This window comes from Erythrolamprus reginae, chromosome 2 (assembly GCF_031021105.1).
Source record: "Erythrolamprus reginae isolate rEryReg1 chromosome 2, rEryReg1.hap1, whole genome shotgun sequence".
NCBI lineage: Eukaryota > Metazoa > Chordata > Lepidosauria > Squamata > Dipsadidae > Erythrolamprus > Erythrolamprus reginae.
In genome coordinates, this window is record NC_091951.1 from 343,093,159 (window position 1) to 343,114,801 (window position 21,643).

The following is a 21,643-nucleotide window of genomic DNA, read 5'->3' on the forward strand; positions in this document are numbered from 1 at the left end:
ACAACTTGGCAGTTGCCAGTCGCCCTGACCAACATGTCATTTCTGTTTCTGTTCTTGCTTAGTTGCTCCGTTACAGAGAAATCAGAAATTCATTGGTGGAGCATCTCACGCTACATCAGATGGTTTGTTTTTGGGAATACAGTGGTACGTCTACCTAAGAACGCCTGTACTTATGAACTTTTCTAGATAAGAACCGGGTGTTCTCTCTTACCTCGCAACCGTTTTGAACTCAAAATATTATTGATTAATAAATTAATTTCAATACCGACACTTAAAATAAATAAACAAATAAATTGATAAATAAATAAACAAAAATAAATAAAATTAGATTCCGACAACATTACTCTTTTTACTTGTTTCTTAAACTCAAACAACCGTTCACACGATAACAATATAATCCAACTAATTACCTTATTCTATACTAACTGAATCACAGCTTTTCTCTTTTCCAATACTGTACTTACATAAATATATTTTCTTTTCTTTTTCCTTTTTTTATTATTTTCATTACTGATATACAGTGGTCCCTCGATTTTTGCGGGTTCGAACTTCGCGAAACGGCTATACCACGGTTTTTCAAAAATATTAATTAAAAAATACTTTGCGGGTTTTCTCCCTATACCACAGTTTTTCCCGCCTGATGACGTTATACGTCATTGCCAAACTTTCGTCCACCTTTAATAAATATTTTTTTAAATAAACTTTAATAAATAAACATGGTGAGTAATAATCTAAATGGTTGCTAAGGGAATGAGAAACTGCAGTTTAGGGGTTTAAAGTGTTAAGGGAAGGCTTGTGATACTGTTCATAGCCAAAAATAGTGTATTTACTTCCGCATCTCTACTTCGCGGAAATTCGACTTTCGCGGGTGGTCTTGGAACGCATCCCCCGCGAAAATCGAGGGAACACTGTATTACTGACACACCCATTAACATATTATTTCACCATGTCGTATCTCCTGATAATGTCTGTCATCTAGGCAGATCCTCCCTTTCTCCCTTCCTTATTCTACAAATACTTTATAAAATCGTAAACCCATCTTCCTAACTACCTTTCTATAAATATCTTTCTTACTATCCTTATCACTACTTATTACTACCTTTTAAATAATAAGATAAGATAAAAAAATGAAGTATTTATAGTAATAAGATATAAATGTGCATATTGAATTTTTGTTACAAAGTAAGATATATACTGTACGTCAAAATACAATATCATGTAATAATTATTCCTATCCCTTTTTAAATTTAGGTACCCCATTTTCCCTTCCCCCATTTACCTTTTGTTAACCAATAAACTTTATTTATTTTTTTTTAAAAAGAACCGGGTGTTCAAGATTTTTTTGCCTCTTCTCAAGAATTATTTTCTACTTACAAACCCAAGCCTCCAAAACTTTAACCGGAAAAGGCAGGGAGAAGCCTCTGTGGGGCCTCTCTAGGAATCTCCTGGGAGGAAATAGGGCCGGAAAAGGCGGGGAGAAGCCTCCATGGGGCCTCTCTAGGAATCTCCTGGGAGGAAATAGGGCTGAAAAAGGCAGGGAGAGGCCTCCATGGGACCTCTCTAGGAATCTTCTGGAGGAAACAGTGCCTCCACCCTCCCTGTGGTTTCCCCAATCGCACACATTATTTGCTTTTACATTGATTCCTATGGGAAAAATTGCTTCTCTTTACAAACTACTTAAGAACCTGGTCACGGAACGAATTAAGTTCGTAAGTAGAGGTACCACTATATATGGGTAACTGGATTTGCTAACTTCATAGAGCCGGGGTGGCGCAGTGGTTAGAGTGCAGCACTGCAGGCTACTTCAGCTAACTGCTAGTTGTAGTTCAGCAGTTCAAATCTCACCACTGGCTCAAGGTTGACTCAGCCTTCCATCCTTCCGAGGTGGGTAAAATGAGGACCCAGATTGTTGGGGGCCGATAGGCTGATTCTGTAAACTGCTTAGGGAGGGCTGTAAAACCACTATGAAGCATTATATAAGTCTAAATGCTATTGCTTTGTTCAGCGGCTGTTTGAAATTACTGTGCAGAACTAGGAGTTATAAGTTGCAGTCCTTTAAGCTGCAGTGGTCACATTGTTCTCACTTTCACACGAGTATGATTTGCGTTTACTCACTTCTACAAATAGATAAGAAATTCATCTCCAGTGCTGCCACCTTTACAAGGCCCAGTTGATGGCATTGTTAGCATGGGCAGCATGCCACCACTTCACCCTGGGGTGCCTCCACCCCATCAACTTCCACCAAGCATGCCAGGCATCCCACCACCGGGTGTTCTAGGGCAAAATGTTTCCTCCATGGTAGGAGCCCCAGCACCAGGAAGTCCATTTGGGCAGCAGATAGGTATGCTTGGTCCCCCAGGTCAACAAGCACCACCTCCCTATCCTGGTCAAAACCCAGCATCTCAACAGGTCATGCAACAGCCTACAACGCCTATGTTTGTCTCTCCTCCACCAAAGACGCAGAGGCTTCTCCATTCAGAAGCTTATCTGAAATATATTGAAGGTCTTAGTGCTGATTCCAATAATATTAGCAAGTGGGACCAGACCCTTTCAGCACGAAGACGTGATATCCATTTCTCAAAAGAACAAGAAAGTCGTCTTCCTACACACTGGTTGAAAAGCAAAGGGGCTCATACCACAATGGCAGATGGACTATGGCGGCTTCGAGACTTGATGTTGAGAGATACACTTAATATCCGCCAGGCATACAACATAGAAAATATTTAATCTTTCAATGCCAATATTATTATTATTATTATTATTATTATTATTATTATTATTATTATTATTATTATTTATTGGATTTGTATGCCACCCCTCTCCGGAGACTCGGGGCGGCTAACAGCAATAACAAGACAGTGTACAATAATAATCCAATACTAAAAATGATTAAAACCCATTAATATAAAAACCAAACATACATACAGACATACCATGCATAAAATTATAAAGGCCTAGGGGGAAAGAGTATCTCAATTCCCCCATGCCTGGCGGCAGAGGTGGGTTTTAAGTAGCTTACGAAAGGCAAAATTACAAAATATATTTTAAAAAATTGTGGAACATAGCTGTTTTAGTTAGTGGTGAGGGAGAGAAAATTGTTTTTATTGCATCTTATTGTATATTGCAAGATTGGTTTTTTATAAGGACATTTTTAATAAGCATATTTCACTTTTTGTTATATTATGTTGACCTTTCTTAAATATACAGACTTGTGCATATGGTTTACTTGAAAAAAAGAAAAGAAATTAATCTTCAACCACGTTAACTTAGTTTTTAAGCAGAATTTGCCAGGTGAATTTATTTGGATTTTGTTTTTTCTTGTAGAGTTCTAAAGATGCTGCTTATCTCGCGCGACATGTCGGCTTACGTGTTGGAGTGCCAGTCCCAGCTCCTGCCTTAACCATCAATAGATTGTGTGGATCAGGATTCCAGTCTATTGTTAATGGATGTCAGGTACTAATTCCTGTTTGTTTTTTTTGCCACATTCTTGGTCAACCTATTTTCTGTTGCAGGTCATGCAGAGATTGGAATTGTTCACCTGCTTTTCATTTACATATTTTAAAAACATGTTTTAAACACTCTACTCTTTCAAGGTAGCCACACCTTCCTCGCCTTTCGTAAGTTATTAAAAACTCATCTTTCCGCCAGGCATGGGGAAATTAACACACACACCAATTGTCAGGGTTGGTGTATGGTTTGATTGGATTGTGTGATTATTTTATTGTAAGGGTTTTAAATTGTATTTTTTAAAATTGGATTTGTACACTGTTTATGTTGTTGTGAGCCGCCCAGAATCTTCGGAGAGGGGCGGCATACAAATCTAATAAATTATTTGTATTTGTATTTATTAGATTTGTATGCTGCCCCTCTCCAAAGACTCGGGGCGGCTAACAACAATAAAAAAGACAATGTGAACAAATATAATATTAAAAATAATCTAAAAAACCCCAATTTAAAGAACCACTCATACATACAAGCATACCATGTATAAATTCTATGAGCCTAGGGGGAAGGGAAAATTTCAATTCCCCCATGCCTGATGACAGAAGTGGGTTTTAAGGAGCTTTCAAAAGGCAAGGAGGGTGGGGGCAACTCTGATATCTGGGGGGAGCTGGTTCCAGAGGGTCGGGGCCGCCACAGAGAAGGCTCTTCTCCTGGGTCTTGCCAAACAACATTGTTTAGTTGACGGGACCCGGAGAAGGCCAACTCTGTGGGACCTAACCGGTCGCTGGGATTTGTGTGGCAGAAGGCGGTCCCGGAGATATTATTATTATTATTATTATTATTACTATTATTATTATTATTGCTATTGCTATTACTATTATTACTATTGCTATTACTACTACTACTATTATTATTACTATTATTATTATTATTATTATTATTATTATTATTATTATTGTAAAAAGAAAAGTGAAATGATATGATAGTTTAGGTCAGTGTTTCTCAAATAGTGGGGTGCGCCCCCTGGAGGAGGCATGGACCAATGCTGGGGGGGGGGACACACATGTGACTTCAACATGTTATTGACTCCACTCGATTGATTCCCACGGTCGGGGAGTGTTTTTCCAGTTTCACGCTGCTCTGAGCCCAGAAAAGAAGGCGGCCAGGCAGGGCGGGGCGAGGCGGCTTCATGGGTTCTTGTTCTTGGCAGGCGCTGCAGTAGCCATGAACGGCGTGACGAATCTTCTGTTAGACAAGGGGGAGCATCCTCTGTAGCTGGGCGAAAGCGTCGAACGGCACCCCTAAAGCCCCCTTCCACACCATTCGCTGTGAGTGTCTGACAGAGCCGGCGCTTATGTACCAGGCCAGCGACCCAAAACGTTGGCTTGATTAAGTTGGCCTTGCCCGGGTCAGAAGAGGGCCCTAACCACGGTAGCCTATGCCTGCCTAACCGAAAACAGGCTCCACTGAATTCAGTGTGACTTACTCCCAGGTTAAGTGGGTAGAGCAGCCTTCCCCAGCCAATAGTTTGCTTGCAGCTTATAATAATATATATATATATTATTATATATATATACAGTATATTATGTCCTCCATACTATACAGATTGAGTTAATGAAGTCTTTCCTGATACGTTTTATGCTTAAGACCTTCCACCATTCTTGTAGCCCATTTTTGGACCCGTTCAATAAATTGAACGGGTCCAAAGACGGACTACAAAAATGGTGAAAGGTCTTAAGCATAAAACGTATCAGGAAAAACTTCATTAACTCAATCTGTATAGTCTGGAGGACAGAAGGAAAAGGGGGGACATGATCGAAACATTTAAATATGTTAAAGGGTTAAATAAGGTCCAGGAGGGAAGTGTTTTTAATAGGAAAGTGAACACAAGAACAAGGGGACACAATCTGAAGTTAGTTGGGGGAAAGATCAAAAGCAACGTGAGAAAATATTATTTCACTGAAAGAGTAGTAGATCCTTGGAACAAACTTCCAGCAGACGTGGTTGGTAAATCCACAGTAACTGAATTTAAACATGCCTGGGATAAACATTTATCCATTGTAAGATAAAATACGGGAAATAGTCTAAGGGCAGACTAGATGGACCATGAGGTCTTTTTCTGCCGTCAGTCTTCTATGTTTCTATGTTTCTATATTATATAATAATATAATAATAAGTGTTGGTTATGACCTATAAAGCCTTTCATGGCATCAGACCGGAATATCTCCAGGATTGCCTTCTGCCGCACGAATCCCAGTGACCGGTTAGGTCCCACAGAGTTGGCCTTCTCCGGGTCCCGTCGACAAAACAATGTCGTCTAGCGGGACCCAGGGGAAGAGCCTTCTCTGTGGCGGCCCCGACCCTCTGGAATCAACTCCCCCCCGGAGATCAGGATTGCCCCCACCCTCTTTGCCTTTCGTAAACTCCTTAAAACCCACTTCTGTCGCCAGGCATAGGGAAATTGATTCCTCTGGGCCGTTTCCGCTTTATGTATGGTTTGTATAAGATGTATGATTGTTTTTTATATTAAGGGTTTTAAATTGTTTTAACCATTGGATTTGTACTGTTTTTGTTGTGAGCCGCTCCGAATCTCTGGAGAGGGGCAGCATACAAATCTAATAAATAATAATAATTATTATTATTATTGTTGTTGTTGTTGTTGTTATTATTATTATTATTATTATTATTATTATTATTATTATTATTCACTCAAATTCCATTTGAGGCCCAGATTGGAGAGTTTGAGGGGTGTAAATTATTTACTTCTTCAGGGGGAGGAGATAACCGAAAACAATTGAGAAGCACTGATTTAGATCGGTATGTGTTTTCATATATAAAGCCCTTCATGGCACCGGACCAGAATATCTTCGGGACCGCCTTCTGCCGCACGAATCCCAGCAACCGGTTCGGTCCCACCGAGTTGGCCTTCTCCGGGTCCCGTCGACTAAACAATGTCGTCTGGCGGGACCCAGGGGAAGAGCCTTCTCTGTGGCGGCTCCGACCCTCTGGAACCAGCTCCCCCCTGAGATTAAGATTGCCCCCACCCTCCTTGCCTTTCGCAAACTCCTTAAAACCCACCTCTGCCATCAGGCATAGGGGAACTGAAACATTTCCCCCTTGCCCATGTTGTTTTGGTGTTTGATTGATTGTGTGCTTGTTCTTTAATATTCTGGGGTTGTTTTTTATAAATTTTTTAGCTTAATATTATAATTGGATTGGTGGGTATTGGATTTGTTATTATGTATTGTTTTTACCTTGTTGTGAGCCGCCCTGAGTTTGCGGAGAGGGGCGGCATATAAATCCAATAAATCTAATCTAATCTAATCATATGTATTTTGCACACCTGATATGCTCACCTTTCCTTACCACTCAAATCAGGAAATTCGCCTTAAAGAGTCTGAAGTGGTGCTCTGTGGTGGAACAGAAAGCATGAGCCAGGCGCCTTTTGCTGTTCGAAATATGCGTTTCGGAACAAAACTAGGAGTGGATCTCCAGGTTAGTGCTTTGCGTCCATCATGTTGTGTTTGCTTTTTTGTTGTTTGTTTGGGGTTTTTTGTTTGAAATTGTTGTGTATGCTCCTGTTCAGTTTGGGGATTTTTCAGATTCTGATTCGGAAAGTGTTTATGAATTAGTGGTGGGGCCTGATTTAGAGGCAGGAGAAGTAGGAGACCAACCACAGGACGTTTCTGTGAGTTCAGAATCAAGTGAAGGAGAAACAGATGCTAGATGGGTAAATCCTTATTTCAGACGCTTGCAGAGGCGAAGAGAGCAAGTGTCAGGGAAGAAATATTAAGGAGTGTTCTGCCTGAATGGCTCAGGCAATGCGTAACAGTCCAAGGAAAAGAAATCAAACACACACGTGCCCTGCTAATCAGCAAACTTGTATTAGATAAACAAAAAAGGGTTACTCAAAAACAGTTCTTAGTGTCCGAAAACAATGATAGTGCAAGGCTTACTTCAGCCGCATACAAAAACACAGGAAAAAACAAACAAATACAACCTGGAATGAGCAAAGACGTTTCAGGAGTCCTTTTGAATCTTTGGAGCAAACAGCAAGTCCCAGAGTATTCACCTCCCACTTGTCTGAAAAAGCTGGGTTGAAAACTCCAATGGCACGGCACAGAAACTTCAGAGCAGGAACCACAAAATAACACAGATAAACAGCCACAGTTTGCCTTGGCCTTTGTTCCCTTTTATCCCTTTAGCCCTCATTAAGGGAACCACACCCAGCCCAGGTGCTCCTATAATGACTTGTAATACTCCTTAAAGCGATCCCTTCTTTGCATAGCTCTTCGGCTACGCAGATCAATATATTGATCTGCAGAAGAACCCAGGGACAAAAGACTGTCTGAGGGACTGCATGCTAAATCCCCTGGGCTGTCTGCTGAATCCTGCGTCCCAGTGGCCTCGTCCTCCTGGCTGTCTGCCACGTCTTCCTGGCTGTCTGCCACATTTTTCTGGCTGTCAGCCAGGCTTTCGCATTCACTTTGTGCTGCGTCTCCCCCATCTGTGGGAGCAACGGCTGGCCCAGGCCCAAACACAACAAGGAGAAGAACGGGTTAATTAATTAAGTAATTAATTCATCACATCCGGGTGTCAGTGGAAGAGAAGGGTTGAGTTGTCAGTCTGCTATTAAGAAATATGGAGGTTGCTTCAAGCGGCTCTGAAAGTAAGCTTTGCCTTGCGTGCTTTTAATTGCAGTTTTTATTACTCTGGGCTAACTTTGACTAGCCATAAATCTTAGAAGGACTTGTGGAATGCTTTAATGATTTTGATGTTGCCTTGCCTACCGAAGTTTAAGATAAGAGAGCGCTGTGTGCCGAGATGATCCAGCGTGGAACAGAGGAAACAAAAATAAAGATGATGTGTTGTTTTACAAATCTATGCATTTAGCCATCTTTTATTCCACTTAACAGTGGCCTTAGCCGGAGATCAGAACAGAAACCAGGATTTGTCTCTGAAAGGAACCTTGAGTCATGCCCTGGATCGCATAAAAATACAGCCAAAAAATTAATCTGTCCCATAAAATCAGGGGGGGTCAACCTCTATTTCATTGAGGGCTCTCAGAGTTGCGTTCAGAAGCTGCCCAGCCAGAATCAGATACGATACCAGGAACTGGAGACATTTCAGAATGAAGACAATACAGCAGGAATTCTTGAGAAGACATTAACTTCTTTTTTGTAGCATTATACTCTCTATATTCTATTTACATAACACCGCACTAATCACAATCATAGACTGACCACACCTATACAAAGGTGCATTACAGTATATACAGTTTTTAACCAATCAGGTCGTAGCCCATTCTGCTGATCCACCATGACTCAGCATTCCTTTTAATTTACACTGATTACATTCTAGTCCACTGTAACTGGAATATTAACTCAGGTACTAATCCTGACAAGAGCCGCATCGGTGCTCCATTTTTGCCAGGCTTTCGCTATTTCCAGGGAGGCCCTACAGGCCAGATCTAAGCACCCCAGAAGCGGATCCTTCCCCCCGGGCCTTGAGTTTGACCCCCCTGCATTAGAAAATACATTTACAGTGTAAGGAATTGTATGAACTGATGTACATCGTTTGCATCCAGACAATTTCAGTTTAATTTGGTTGCCGATCAATTTCAGGTCACAATTCAAAAGTGTTGGTTATGACCTATAAAGCCCTTCATGGCATCAGACCAGAATATCTCCGGGACCGCCTTCTGCCGCACGAATCCCAGCGACCGATTAGGTCCCACAGAGTTGGCCTTCTCCGGGTCCCGTCGACTAAACAATGTCGTTTGGCGGGTCCCAGGGGAAGAGCCTTCTCAGTGGCGGCCCCGACCCTCTGGAACCAGCTCCCCCCTGAGATTAGAACTGTCCCCACCCTCCTTGCCTTTCGTAAACTCCTTAAAACCCACCTCTGTCGTCAGGCATGGGGGAACTGATATAACTTCCCCAGGCCTATATTGTTTATGTATGGTATGTTGTGTGCATGTTTTTTTAAATTATGGGTTTTTAGTTTTAATTATTAGATTTGTATTCTACATTGTTTTTTCTATTACTGTTGTGAGCCGCCCTTAGTCTACGGAGAGGGGCGGCATACAAATCAAATTAAATAAATAAGTAAGTAAGTAAGTAAGTAAGTAAATAAGTAAGTAAATAAGTAAGTAAATAAGTAAGTAAATAAGTAAATAAATAAGTAAGTAAATAAATAAATAATTTCATGGCCCGTGTAGTAACATTTGGCTGAGCTCAGAAGCTAAGCAGGATCTTACCAGGTTTGTATTTGGATGGCAGCCCTCCAGGAGGTCTGGACCTGTAGGATAAACTTGAGAAGTAAAAAAAGAAACAGAAAACGGACTTCCGGTTTGTCTGTTGGGCTGTTTTTCATACTCCGGGGTTTCAGGAAGCTTCCCTAAAGGCTCCAGAGTGCAAAAACAGCACAACGGGCAAACCGTTTTTCCGAACTTCCTCTTTGCCTGGTTTTTTTTACCATCCCTTTTTTTAAAAAAAATATTTTTATTGATTTTATAATATAAAAACACACACGCAACATATAACAAGTGCCCACCACCAGACAAACATTCGTACCCCACTACCAATCGGGGATGTTTTCTTGTATAAACCATTTTAACCCAAGAGCAAAATATTTATTTACATATTATACAGTGATTCCAACTTGTTTCTTATAGATTGGTCTCAGATTCTACTCGTCATATATTTTTTCACCATCCCAGGGAGGTCTGCACACATGTACAGGAATGGGGGATTGCATGCATGCGCAGGGACAGCACAGAGAGGGTGCACATGAGTGTGGGGAGAGAACGGGTGTGGGCAGGTGCACATATCTTCTTTTGGCATGCGAACCAAAAAGGTTTCACCATCATTGCCGTAGCCTATAACACATAGAAACATAGAAACATAGAAGACTGACCACAGAAAAAGACCTCATGGTCCATGTAGTCTGCCCTTATACTATTTCCTGTATTTTATCTTACAATGGATATATGTTTATCCCAGGCATGTTTAAATTCAGTTACTGTGGATTTACCAACCACGTCTGCTGGAAGTTTGTTCCAAGGATCTACTACTCTTTCAGTAAAATAATATTTTCTCATGTTGCTTTTGATCTTTCCCCCAACGAACTTCAGATTGTGTCCCCTTGTTCTTGTGTTCACTTTCCTATTAAAAACACTTCCCTCCTGGACCTTATTTAACCCTTAAACATATTTAAATGTTTCGATCATATCCCCCCTTTTCCTTCTGTCCTCCAGACTATACAGATTGAGTTCATGAAGTCTTTCCTGATACGTTTTATGCTTAAGACCTTCTACCATTCTTGTAGCCCGTCTTTGGACCCGTTCAATTTTGTCAAAACACGATTTTGTTCCTTCTCTCCTGGCAGCTGGAAGACATTTTGTGGTCAGGTCTAACCGATGCGCATATTAAGACTCCTATGGGTGTCACCGCTGAAAACCTTGCTGTAAAATACAACATTACCAGGGAAGAGTGTGACCGCTACGCCCTCAAGACCCAACAGAGGTGGAAAGCTGGTTAGTAAACACATGTTTAATGAAAAGAGCACCGATCTGCTTCCAATGGAGGCTTAATACTCACAGCAGATGATGAATTGGCATTTGAGTTGTGTTTCTTAATAGAAGAATAGAATAGAATAGAATAGAAATAGAATAGAATTTTATTGGCCAAGTGTGATTGGACACACAAGGAATTTGTCTTGGTGCATATGCTCTCAGCGTACATAAAATAAAATATACATTTGTCAAGAATCATGTGGTGCGACACTTAATGATTGTCATAGGGGTCAAATAAGCAATGTAGAAACATAGAAGACTGACAGCAGAAAAAGACCTCATGGTCCATCTAGTCTGCCCTTATACTATTTCCTGTATTTCATCTTACAATGGATATATGTTTATCCCAGGCATGTTTAAATTCAGTTCCTGTGGATTTACCAACCACGTCTGCTGGAAGTTTGTTCCAAGAATCTACCACTCTTCCATTGAAATAATATTTTCTCACGTTGCTTTTGATCTTTCCCCCAACTAACTTCAGATTGTGTCCCCTTGAAGCAATATTAATAAAAATCTTAGGATATAAGCAACAAGTTACATACAGTCAACGTGGGAGGAAATGGGTGATAGGAATGATGAGAAAAACTAGTAGAAATAGAAGTGCAGATTTAGTAGAAAGTCTGACAGTGTTGAGGGAATTATTTGTTTAGTAGAGTGATGGCGTTCAGGAAAAAACTGTTCTTGTGTCTAGTTGTCTTGGTGTGCAGTGCTCTGTAGCGACGTTTTGAGGGTAGGAGTTGAAACAGTTTGTGTCCAGAATGTGAGGGGTCAGTAAATATTTTCCCCGCCCTCTTTTTGACTCGTGCAGTATACAGGTCCTCAATGGAAGGCAGGTTGGCAGCAATTGTTTTTTCTGTAGTTCTGATTCTCCTCTGAAGTCTGTGTCGGTCCTGTTGGGTTGCAGCACCAAACCAGACAGTTATAGAGGTTCAGATGACAGACTCAATGATTCCTCTGTAGAACTGTATCGGCAGCTCCTTGGGCAGTTTGAGCTTCCTGAGCTGGATTACCTTCTGGGGATTATCTTTTATGAGGAAAACCAGGCTTTACCACATGATTCTTGACAAATGATTTTCTTTTATGTACACTGAGAGCATATGCACCAAGACAAATTCCTTGTGTGTCCATTTACACTTGGCCAATAAAGAATTCTATCCTATCCTATCCTATTCTATTCTTTAGAGAAAAAAGGGAGCAGAAACATTTTTCCTTGGCTTCTGTATGTGAGGGAATATCTTTTAACCAACGGCAACTCATTATTAGTTTTAGATTTTATTATTTATTTATTTATTTATATTTATTTATTTATTTATATTTATATTTATATATATATATATATATATATATATATATATATATATATATATATATATTTATAACTCATTCATTTATTTATATATTTATATATTTATATTTATTTATTTTTTCTGCCACCCTTCTCCTTAGACTCAGGGCGGCTTACAACATGTTAGCAATAGCACTTTTTTAACAGAGCCAGCCTATTGCCCCCACAATCCGGGTCCTCATTTGACCCACCTCGGAAGGATGGAAGGCTGAGTCAACCTTGAGCCGGTGATGAGATTTGAACCGCTGACCTTCAGATCTGCAGTCAGCTTCAGTGGCCTGCAGCACAGCACTCTACCTGCTGCGCACATGAAATCTAAAACATTTTGTCTCTTTGATTGGACTGAGTTTTTAGCTGCTATAGTTTCCTGAACAGTAATCCTCCAAGGAGAAGGAGAAGCACACTGCCATTTTGGGGTTTGGACAGTGGAATTCTCACTGGAGATCCCAGTGATGGTGCCGAATTTTCCTACGTTGGACACATTATCTCAGGAATGTCAAACACAATTTCATTAAGGGCTTCATCAGGGCTGTGGTTGACCTCGGGATGTGGGGGCTGGGTGGTTGTGGCCAGTTGATGCCACTCACTGTGTGTGACCAACAGTAGGCGTGGCCAGCTTGACATCACTCCCCAAACTGCTGACATGTTCCCTCTTTGCATTGGGTAGACCGGGCCAAAGCCACACTGGCCCAATGTTGTTGTTTTTTCTTTAGGTAGACCAGGCCAGAGTGACGCAGGCTGGCCCCTTACATTTTCCAGCACAGTCCCATGGGCCAGATCTGACCGCATGGCAGGCCAGATCCAGCCCACAGGCCTTGAGAATAGAGTAGAGTAGAATAAAATAGAATAAGAATAGAGTAGAGTAGAATAGAATAGAATAAGAATAGAGTATAGGGTAGAATAGAATAAGAGTAGAGTAGAATAAGAATTGAACAGAATAAGAGTAGAGTAGAATAGAATAAGAATAGAGTAGAGTAGAATAGAATAAGAATAGAATAAGAATAGAATAAAATAAGAATAGAATAAGAATAGAATAGAATAACAGTAGAGTAGTATAGAATAAGAATAGAATAGAGTAGAATAGAATAGAATAAGAATAGAATAGAGTAGAATAGAATAAGAATAGAATAGAGTAGAATAGAATAAGAATAGAGTAGAGTAGAATAGAGTAAGAATAGAGTAGAATTAATAGAATAGAATTAGAATAGAATAAGAATTGAATAGAATAAGAGTAGAGTAGAATAGAATAGAATAAGAATAGAGTAGAATAGAATAAGAATAGAGTAGAGTAGAATTAAGAATAGAATAAGAATAGAGTAGAGTAGAATTAAGAATAGAATAGAATAGAATAGAATAATTTATTGCCAAGTGTGATTGGACACACAAGGAATTTGGCTTTGATGCATATGCTCTCAATGTACATAAAAGAAAAGAGACATTTGTCAAAAAACATGAGGTACAACACTCAATAATTGTCACACAGTACAAATAAGCAATCAGGAAGCATTAATAAAAATCTTAAGGATACAAGCAACAAGTTACAATCATACAGTCATAAGTGGGAGGTGATGGGAGATTGGAATGATGAGGAAAAAACTAGTAGTGCAGGCTTAGTAAGTAGTTTGACAGTCATTCATTTCATTTTATTGGATTTGTATGCCACCCCTCTCCGTAGACTCGGAGCGGCTAACAACAGTAATAAAAACAACGTGCGACAATCCAATACTAAAGAAGCTAAAAACCCTTATTTTAAAACCAATCATACATACAAACGTACCATACATAAATTGTGGAAGCCGAGGGGGAAAGAATATCTTAATTCCCCCATGCCTGACAACATAGGTGGGTTATAAGAGGCTTGTGAAAGGCAAGAAGGGTGGGGGATATTCTAATCTCTGGGGGGAGTTGGTTCCAGAGCGCCGGGGCTGCCACAGAGAAGGCTCTTTCCCTGGGTCCCGCCAAACGACATTGTTTAGTTGACGGGACCCGGAGGAGGCCAACTCTGTGGGACCTAATTGGTCGCTGGGATTCGTGCGGCAGAAGGCGGTCCCGGAGATAACCTGGCCCGGTGTTGAGGGAATTATTTGTTCAACAGAGTCAACACATTTGGGGGAAAAACTATTCTTCTGTCTAGTTGTCTTGGTGTGCTGTGTTCTATAGCGTAATTTTGAGGGTAGGAATTGAAACAGTTTATGCCCAGGACTGCATTATCTGAAGACCTATCTCTCTGGAGAAGACTAATGCTGGGAAAATAGAAGGCAAATAAAAGAAGAGGATGACCAGCAGCAAAGTGACGGAATGGGACAACTTGGTGGACCCAACTCAACAACTTGTTGTGGGGCAATTCAACAATTCAATTTAAATATTTAAAATGACCTTAAAAAATTAATTGTAATTTTTGTTGTTCAGGTTTCATTTCACCTCTCCTCTTACATCCTTCCTTTAATGGTTCTATTCCACCATTTCTTCAGTACTAGTGTAACTCTTATCCAGTGGCGAGTTATCCCGCAGCACATTGGCCTGAGCTGACCACAGATGATCTCCTATGAACATTTGGTAATGATTTTTTTTTTTTTTTTACATTCGTAGCTCACGAAGCTGGACATTTTAAGGCTGAGATGGCCCCCATTGAAGTGAAAGTTAAGAAAGGCAAGCAGATCTTGGAACGCGATGAACATCCCAGGCCGGACGTGACGTTGGAGCAACTGGGAAAACTCCCTACGGTCTTCAAGAAGGATGGCACTGTCACAGCAGGGAACGCCTCGGTGAGCCTCCTCCATTTCCAGGAATTACAAGGAAACGTTTAGTGATACCTTGTCTTACAAACTTAATTGGTTCCGGGATGAGGTTCTTAAGGTGAAAAGTTAGTAAGACTCAACAATGTTTCCCATAGGAATCAATGGAAAAGCGATTAATGCGTGCAAGCCCAAAATTCACCCCTTTTGCCAGCCAAAGCACCCGTTTTTGCGCTGCTGCGATTTCCCTGAGGCTCCCCTCCATGGGAAACCCCACCTCCGGACTTCTGTGTTTTTGCGGTGCTGCAGAGGAATCCCAGCAGGGGAATCCCAGCAGCACAAAAACGGGTGCTTCGCTGGCAACGGAAGTCCGGAGGTGGGGTTTCCCAGCGAAGGGAGCATCAATGAAATCGCAGCATCGCAAAAACACCGAAGTCCTCGAAACCCCAGACCTCTGTGTTTTTGCGATGCTGCGATTTCACTGAGGCTACCCTCGCTGGGAAGCCTCACCTCCAGATTTCCATTGCCATCGAAGCATCTGTTTATGCCCTGCTGGGATTCCCCTGCAGCATCACAAAAACACGGAAGTCCGGAGGTGGGTTTTCCCATGGAGAGGAGCCTCAGGGGAATCCCAGCAGTGCAAAAACAAGTGCTTTGCTGGCAACAGAAGTCCGGAGGCGGGGCATCTCAACAGCAGCGGTGGGTTTGTAAAGTGAAAATAGTTAGTAAGAAGAGGCAAAAAAATCTTAAACCATGGGTTTGTATCTCGAAAAGTTTGTATGATGAGGCACTTGTAAGACGAGGTATCACTGTAGTCTAGCAATCCGCCGAAATCTCAATCAGGCACATGTCCTCAGGCGAAATTTTGCTTGCTGCGCATGCTCAAATACCAAATCTCACACTGACAGGCCGAACGTGCACGCTCCCACAATGGCCTCAAGAGGGCGCACCGGTAGCACCAAAGACGGCGGTCCTTCGCTAGTCTCTTCTTTTTTTTTTGATAAACTTTATTAATTTTTCATAAAAAGGACAAAACTGACAAACATACATTTAACACAAAATTGGGATTGCAACTGACCCACTTATTCTAGAAGTCAAATTTCCATACAGAAAAAAGAATACATTATTACTTTAAATCAACTTGTTACTTTAAATGAAAAGAAGAAACTTACTTAACCTTATACAGTATAATAAACTTTCATATATAAACTAAACCAAACACAAAATTTAAATCATGTCCATACTTCTACAATTCTCACATTATTTTTACTTTTGCTGCTTCTTCTTATTTATCCATATATACACTTTATTCCGAATCTCATAAAATTCTGATTCCTCTTGGTCTTTTAACCGTCTTGTTATCAGATCCATTTCAGCGCAATCTAGTCTCAATGTCTTTTTTATAGTGTGTGACCAAAACATTGGGGAATATTAACTGTCTGATAACACCTTCTTACAGTTTCAGCCTCAATGTGACTCCATTGGTGTGTTCTTCAGTTTTTACCTTCCCCAACCTTGATGCTGATGTTCTTCTGTTGCAGGGTGTGAGCGATGGAGCAGGAGCTGTGATCCTGGCAAACGAAGATGCCATAAAAAAGCACAACCTCACGCCTTTGGCTAGAATTGTTAGCTATCACGCAAGTGGATGTGATCCTAACATCATGGGGATTGGTAAGCAACGACGCAGATGCTTTTCTGCCGATCAGTCCCAAGTTTTTTCCATTCCGTGCATAAAAGATCTTGCAATTCCCCAGTTGTAGGCTGCAACATGAAAGCTGGAGTAGGTTTATGTAGTCCTTGGGGCTCTCCGAGCTTGGTTGTTTGCTTACAGATGCTTACAAATAAACAACCAGACCAGGGGTGGGTTGGTTGGTTGGTTGGTTGGTTGGTTGGTTGGTTGGTTGGTTGGTTGATTGATTGATTGTTAGAGTTGGAAGGGACAATGCGGGTCATCAAGTCCAACCCCCTAAGCAGGAACCCTATAGCATCCCAGCCAAATGGCAGTACAATTTCCTCTTAAAAATGTCCTGAGTATTGGAGTTCACAACGTCCGCTGGTAGGTTGTTCCACTGGTTGATCGTTCTGACCGTCAGGAAGTTCTTCCTTATTTCAAGGTTGAATCTCTCCTTGGTCAGCTTCCAGCCGTTGTTCCTCGTCCGGCCCTCCGGTGCCCTGGAGAATAAATTGATCCCCTCCTCTCTGTGGCAATCCCTCGTATACCTGTAGACTGCTATCATGTCCGCTCTGGCCCTCCTTTTATCTAGGCCAGTGTTTCCCAACCTTTTTTGAGCCGCGGCACATTATTCATATTTTCAAAATCCTGGGGAACACTGAACAGGGGGGGGGGGGGGGCCTAAAGAAAAGTTTTGACAAAAAAAAATCTTCCTCCATTTCGCTCTATTTCTCCCTCACTCTTTCTCTCTCTTCCTTCCTTCCCTTCTTTCTCTCTCTCCATCCCTCTTTCTTTCTTCCTCTCTTTTTTGCTCTCTTTCTCTCTCCCTCCTTCCCTCCCTATATGTCTTTCTCTCTCCCTTGCTCTCTCTGCCTCTCTTGCTATCTCTCTTTCATTCTCTCTCTTTCTTTCTTTCTCTCTCTTTCTCTCTCTCTCTGTCTCTCTTTCTCTGTCTCTCTCTCTCTGCCTCTCTTGCTATGTCTCTCTTGCTCTCTCTCTCTCTCTCTCGCTGCCTCTCTTGCTATGTCTCTCTTGCTCTCTCTCTCTCTCTCTCGCTGCCTCTCTTGCTATGTCTCTCTTGCTCTCTCTCTCTCTCTCTTCCTTTCTTCACTGCGGAGGCCGGCGAAGGTTTTTCTTATTTTAAATGTTCCGGGTGGCAGGGGGATGCGGAGCCCACACGCACACACCCCCGACATTCCAAATCTTGCCTCAGCTGTGAGAAGAAAAAAGCGCTCGGTGAAGGGACTGCATGCAAGAGGGGCCGGGCGGGCGTTAGCAGCCCGATGAGGAGGACGAGAAGCCGCTGCAGCCACCCCCAATCCCCCGCCCTTCCCTGGGTACCTTCCAAAGGCCCCTGGAAAAAGGCAGGAGGTAGCAACGAGGCGCGAGGACAAGCAGGCAGCTTGGCGGAGGGGAAGCGCTGATGGGCTCTCCTCCTTCCCCACCCCCGCGCTTCTCTCCCGCCCTGGCTTTTGCTTCGCCCGCAGATTTCCCCGCAGTTCAAAAGGAGGCAAGAGGTGGCCTGGATGAAATTGCAGGGAAATCATGGGGCGAAGCGAAAGCCAGGGCGGACTCGCAAAGGCGGGCTCAGGCTGCATGAGGAGAAAGAGGCGGAGGGAAAGAAGGCGACGGCAGCGGGACCTGCAGCTCGGTGGGTGTCTCCTCGTGGGATAGAATCCTCTCTTTCTCATGCTGCTCCCACCATGGCTGCGCGCGGTCCCAGTGCCCCTGGCTGAAGGTCGTCCTGTGGCTGGTCTTGGGCTTTACGGTTGCTTCCTGGTTCCCTCTCTTCCCTCCGCCTGTGTGTGTCTACCGCCAGCGCCTCATTCCTCAGAGCTGCCACTTCCTTCCAGGCAGCCCAGCCACGCTGCCGTAGAAAGTGCAGAGGTTATTGCCGCCACCTCTGCCTCCACTCAGGGAGCCATCGTGGTTGAGCTGAGCGAGAGGAAAAGGCGCGGTGACCACGGTGGCTCCCTGAGTGGAGGCAGAAGCGGTGGCAATAACCTCTGTGCTTTCTACGGCAGCGTGGCTGAGCTGGACGGAGGGAAGCGGCAGCTCCCACTCGAGGAACCTACGGCAACGGGCGACGGCTTGGTGGAAGGCGACGGCGGGAGACACAGGCGGTGGGAGGAGAGGGAACCAGGAAGCGACTGTGAAGCCCAAGACCATCCACAGGACGACACTCAGGCAGGGGCGCCGGCAGCGCCCCGCTCAGCTGGAGCTTCTCGCGGCACACCTGGCCATGTCTCGCGGCACACTACTGTGCCGCGGCACACCGGTTGGGAAACGCTGATCTAGGCTATCCATGCCCAGTTCCCACAGTCTCTCTTCGTAAGCCTTGGTTTCTAGACCCCTGATCATTTTGGTTGCTCTTTTCTGCACCTTCTCCAGAGTTTCAATGTCTTTTTTGAAGTGTGGTGACCAGAACTGAACACAGTACTCCAGGTGTGGTCTGACCAGGGTGTAGTAGAGTGGTATTAAGACTTCCCTGGTCTTGGAGTGTATCCCCCTGTTGATGCAGCTTAGGATTGTATTGGCTTTTTCGGCTGCTGCTGCACATTGTTGGCTCATGTTTAGTTGATTATCCACCAAGACTCCGAGGTCTCTTTCGCCGTCGCTACGTTCCATTTCCCTTCCCCACCAGTTTGCACCACGATGTTTCGCGCGTGTCCCCATGACCGATTTCACTTCCGCACAGGCTCAGATTAGCTATGCTTCGGGCGAAGAAATAAAACTCAGTATTAACCCAGGGGGCGGACAGGCGAGCTTTTTTCAAACCACAGATAAAGCAGAAGCCATCAAGAAAATTGGCCGAAAATTCAGAACAAAGAATTGGCCGAAAAATCAGAAAAAAGATGGCGGTGATCACGGTCCAGTATAGACAAAACCGGATCCGTGACGGCAAAATTACATCACTAGCAGTTCGCTAACAGTTAGGACGATCTGGTCCGAACCGCGAGGGACCCATCCCTGAACTAGATGAGTAAATGTTTGCAAGAAAGCAACAAGTAGACAGCACTAAGGCCTCTTCAGTTCAACTCTGATCTGTAGATATTGTCTTCTGTTGGTCTGGTTTATTTGGAAAGGGATATAGCCAAATATCCTTTGATATTTTTTCCCCTTTGTTTACAGTTTCACTCAAATAAGTAAACAAAATATTAAGCCAAAAATAGTTAATAAAAGAGTAGGTTATTGCTGTGCAGGAAAAGATTGCCCTTACTGAGATTAGTGTATCTTTAATACAGTTTAGTTGGGGACTCGAACACCATAAAAAGGAGAGTTTGCAGAATTCAGTCGTGAATAGTGATGGGCGAACCCAACGGTGTTTGAGTTCGACAAGTTCGAACGAACTTTACGCAAACTCCAAAGTCCAAACACTACGTGACGTCAAAGCTCTGTCCCCGGAATCCCATCGTTTTTTTATTTTTATGGATTTTTTATTTTTATTTATTTTTATTTTTACGAATAAATAAACATGTTTATTTTTACGTGAAAGGGCCGCTCTTTGTTTGCAGCGTCGTTGCGTTGTCCTTTTTCGTAAAAATAACAATGTTTGTTTTTACGTGAAAAGACCTTCCCTTGAAGGAGCTGGGGAATCCCTCCCACGAGATTTTGGGGGCAGAGCTTTGATGTCACGTATGCCGGCAGGTTGCTAAGGACGCCAAGGTGATCACTTCCTGGATTAAATGGAATCCAGGAAGTGATCACATTGGCGTACTTAGCAACCTGCCGGTATATGTGACGTCAAAGCTCCGCCCCTGGAATCTCTTCGTGGGAGGGATTCCCCAGCTCCTTTTGTGCCTCCCTCCCATCCTCCCGACCGGCTGACAGCTCCCCGGTATTCACCTTCCCCCGCCGCCATCGGGGCCCGGCTCCTCCTCCTCTTCTCAGCAGATGACAGCTGGATGGTGGCTTTCACAGTGTTCAGCACAAACGCCAAACTGAAGCACAATTTTTTTAAAAAAATCGGGTTCGGGGTCCGGCATGCCAAACATCACAAAATTCGGTATGAACCCGAATTGTGCAGGTTAATTTTGCCCAACATTAGTCATGAATAAATAGGTGGTGGAATAACCCCGGTGACCTGTTCTTACTGGTAGAATTCCAGGTGCTGCCCAGTGGTTATGTATTCAAAGGATGGCGGAAATCCTCTCTGATGTTGGAATTGGGAACAGAAGATTCTCTGAATTCTACTTGTTTTTGTTATCCAGATAATTTGGACGTCTCCTTTGTTACCAATTGATCAGCAAATATTAAGTGTGGAAAGATCTTAGGAGGTGGATCAGCGTTGCAAAATGCAAAATTGTGGGCTCTGGGGGGGGGGGGTTCTTATTGGTGCAGGTATGGGCTCAGGTACTACCTACCCACTCACCCCAAAATGGTTTGGCAACCAGACAGGAGCATCTTAGCTCTGAAGCAGAATTCCTGATCGGGGTGGGGGTGGGGAGATCCTAACCAGGTTTTTTCCCTTTTGTTTTGCACAAAAGGAAATTAACCCCTACTCTAGTTATCAGATCCTTCAAATAATCCTGTTTTCAGATGTATTGATTTTCATTGTGTTGCCTACTTAATTTCATAAGCCTGACCCTTTTGAGGTTTAATGAAATTGGTCATATACTGTATTTTTCAGACTATAAGACACACCTGGTTTTGGGGACAGGAAAACGAAAATCTGCCTCCCAGCAATTTATCTCCTTGCAGCAAACAACCTGGTTAGCTTCAGCACAAGCTGATTTAGCACAAGCAGCTGATTGGCGGTTGGATTGGCCTCCCAGAATACGGCCTATCAGCTGTTTCAGGCTGCAGGGATTGTCGCCACCCATTGCTGCTGCTGCCTATCACCAACTCCACATGCCCCATTTTTGGCCTCTGCA

General features: G+C 42.9%; 1 protein-coding gene and 1 pseudogene across 3 annotated transcripts in view; both read left to right on the forward strand.

Moving 5' to 3' along the window:
* Positions 1 to 21,643, forward strand: part of ACAA2 (acetyl-CoA acyltransferase 2) — a 50,685-nt gene that overhangs the window by 21,817 nt on the left and 7,225 nt on the right. For all 3 annotated transcript variants that reach the window (XM_070743573.1, XM_070743574.1, XM_070743575.1), the window contains 5 exons: positions 3,325 to 3,453; positions 6,823 to 6,939; positions 10,831 to 10,978; positions 14,952 to 15,127; positions 16,639 to 16,768. In XM_070743573.1, coding sequence (XP_070599674.1) covers positions 3,325 to 3,453; positions 6,823 to 6,939; positions 10,831 to 10,978; positions 14,952 to 15,127; positions 16,639 to 16,768 — 700 coding nt within the window. The remainder of the gene's footprint in view (positions 1 to 3,324; positions 3,454 to 6,822; positions 6,940 to 10,830; positions 10,979 to 14,951; positions 15,128 to 16,638; positions 16,769 to 21,643) is intronic.
* Positions 34 to 2,729, forward strand: LOC139163263 (protein polybromo-1 pseudogene; annotated as a pseudogene).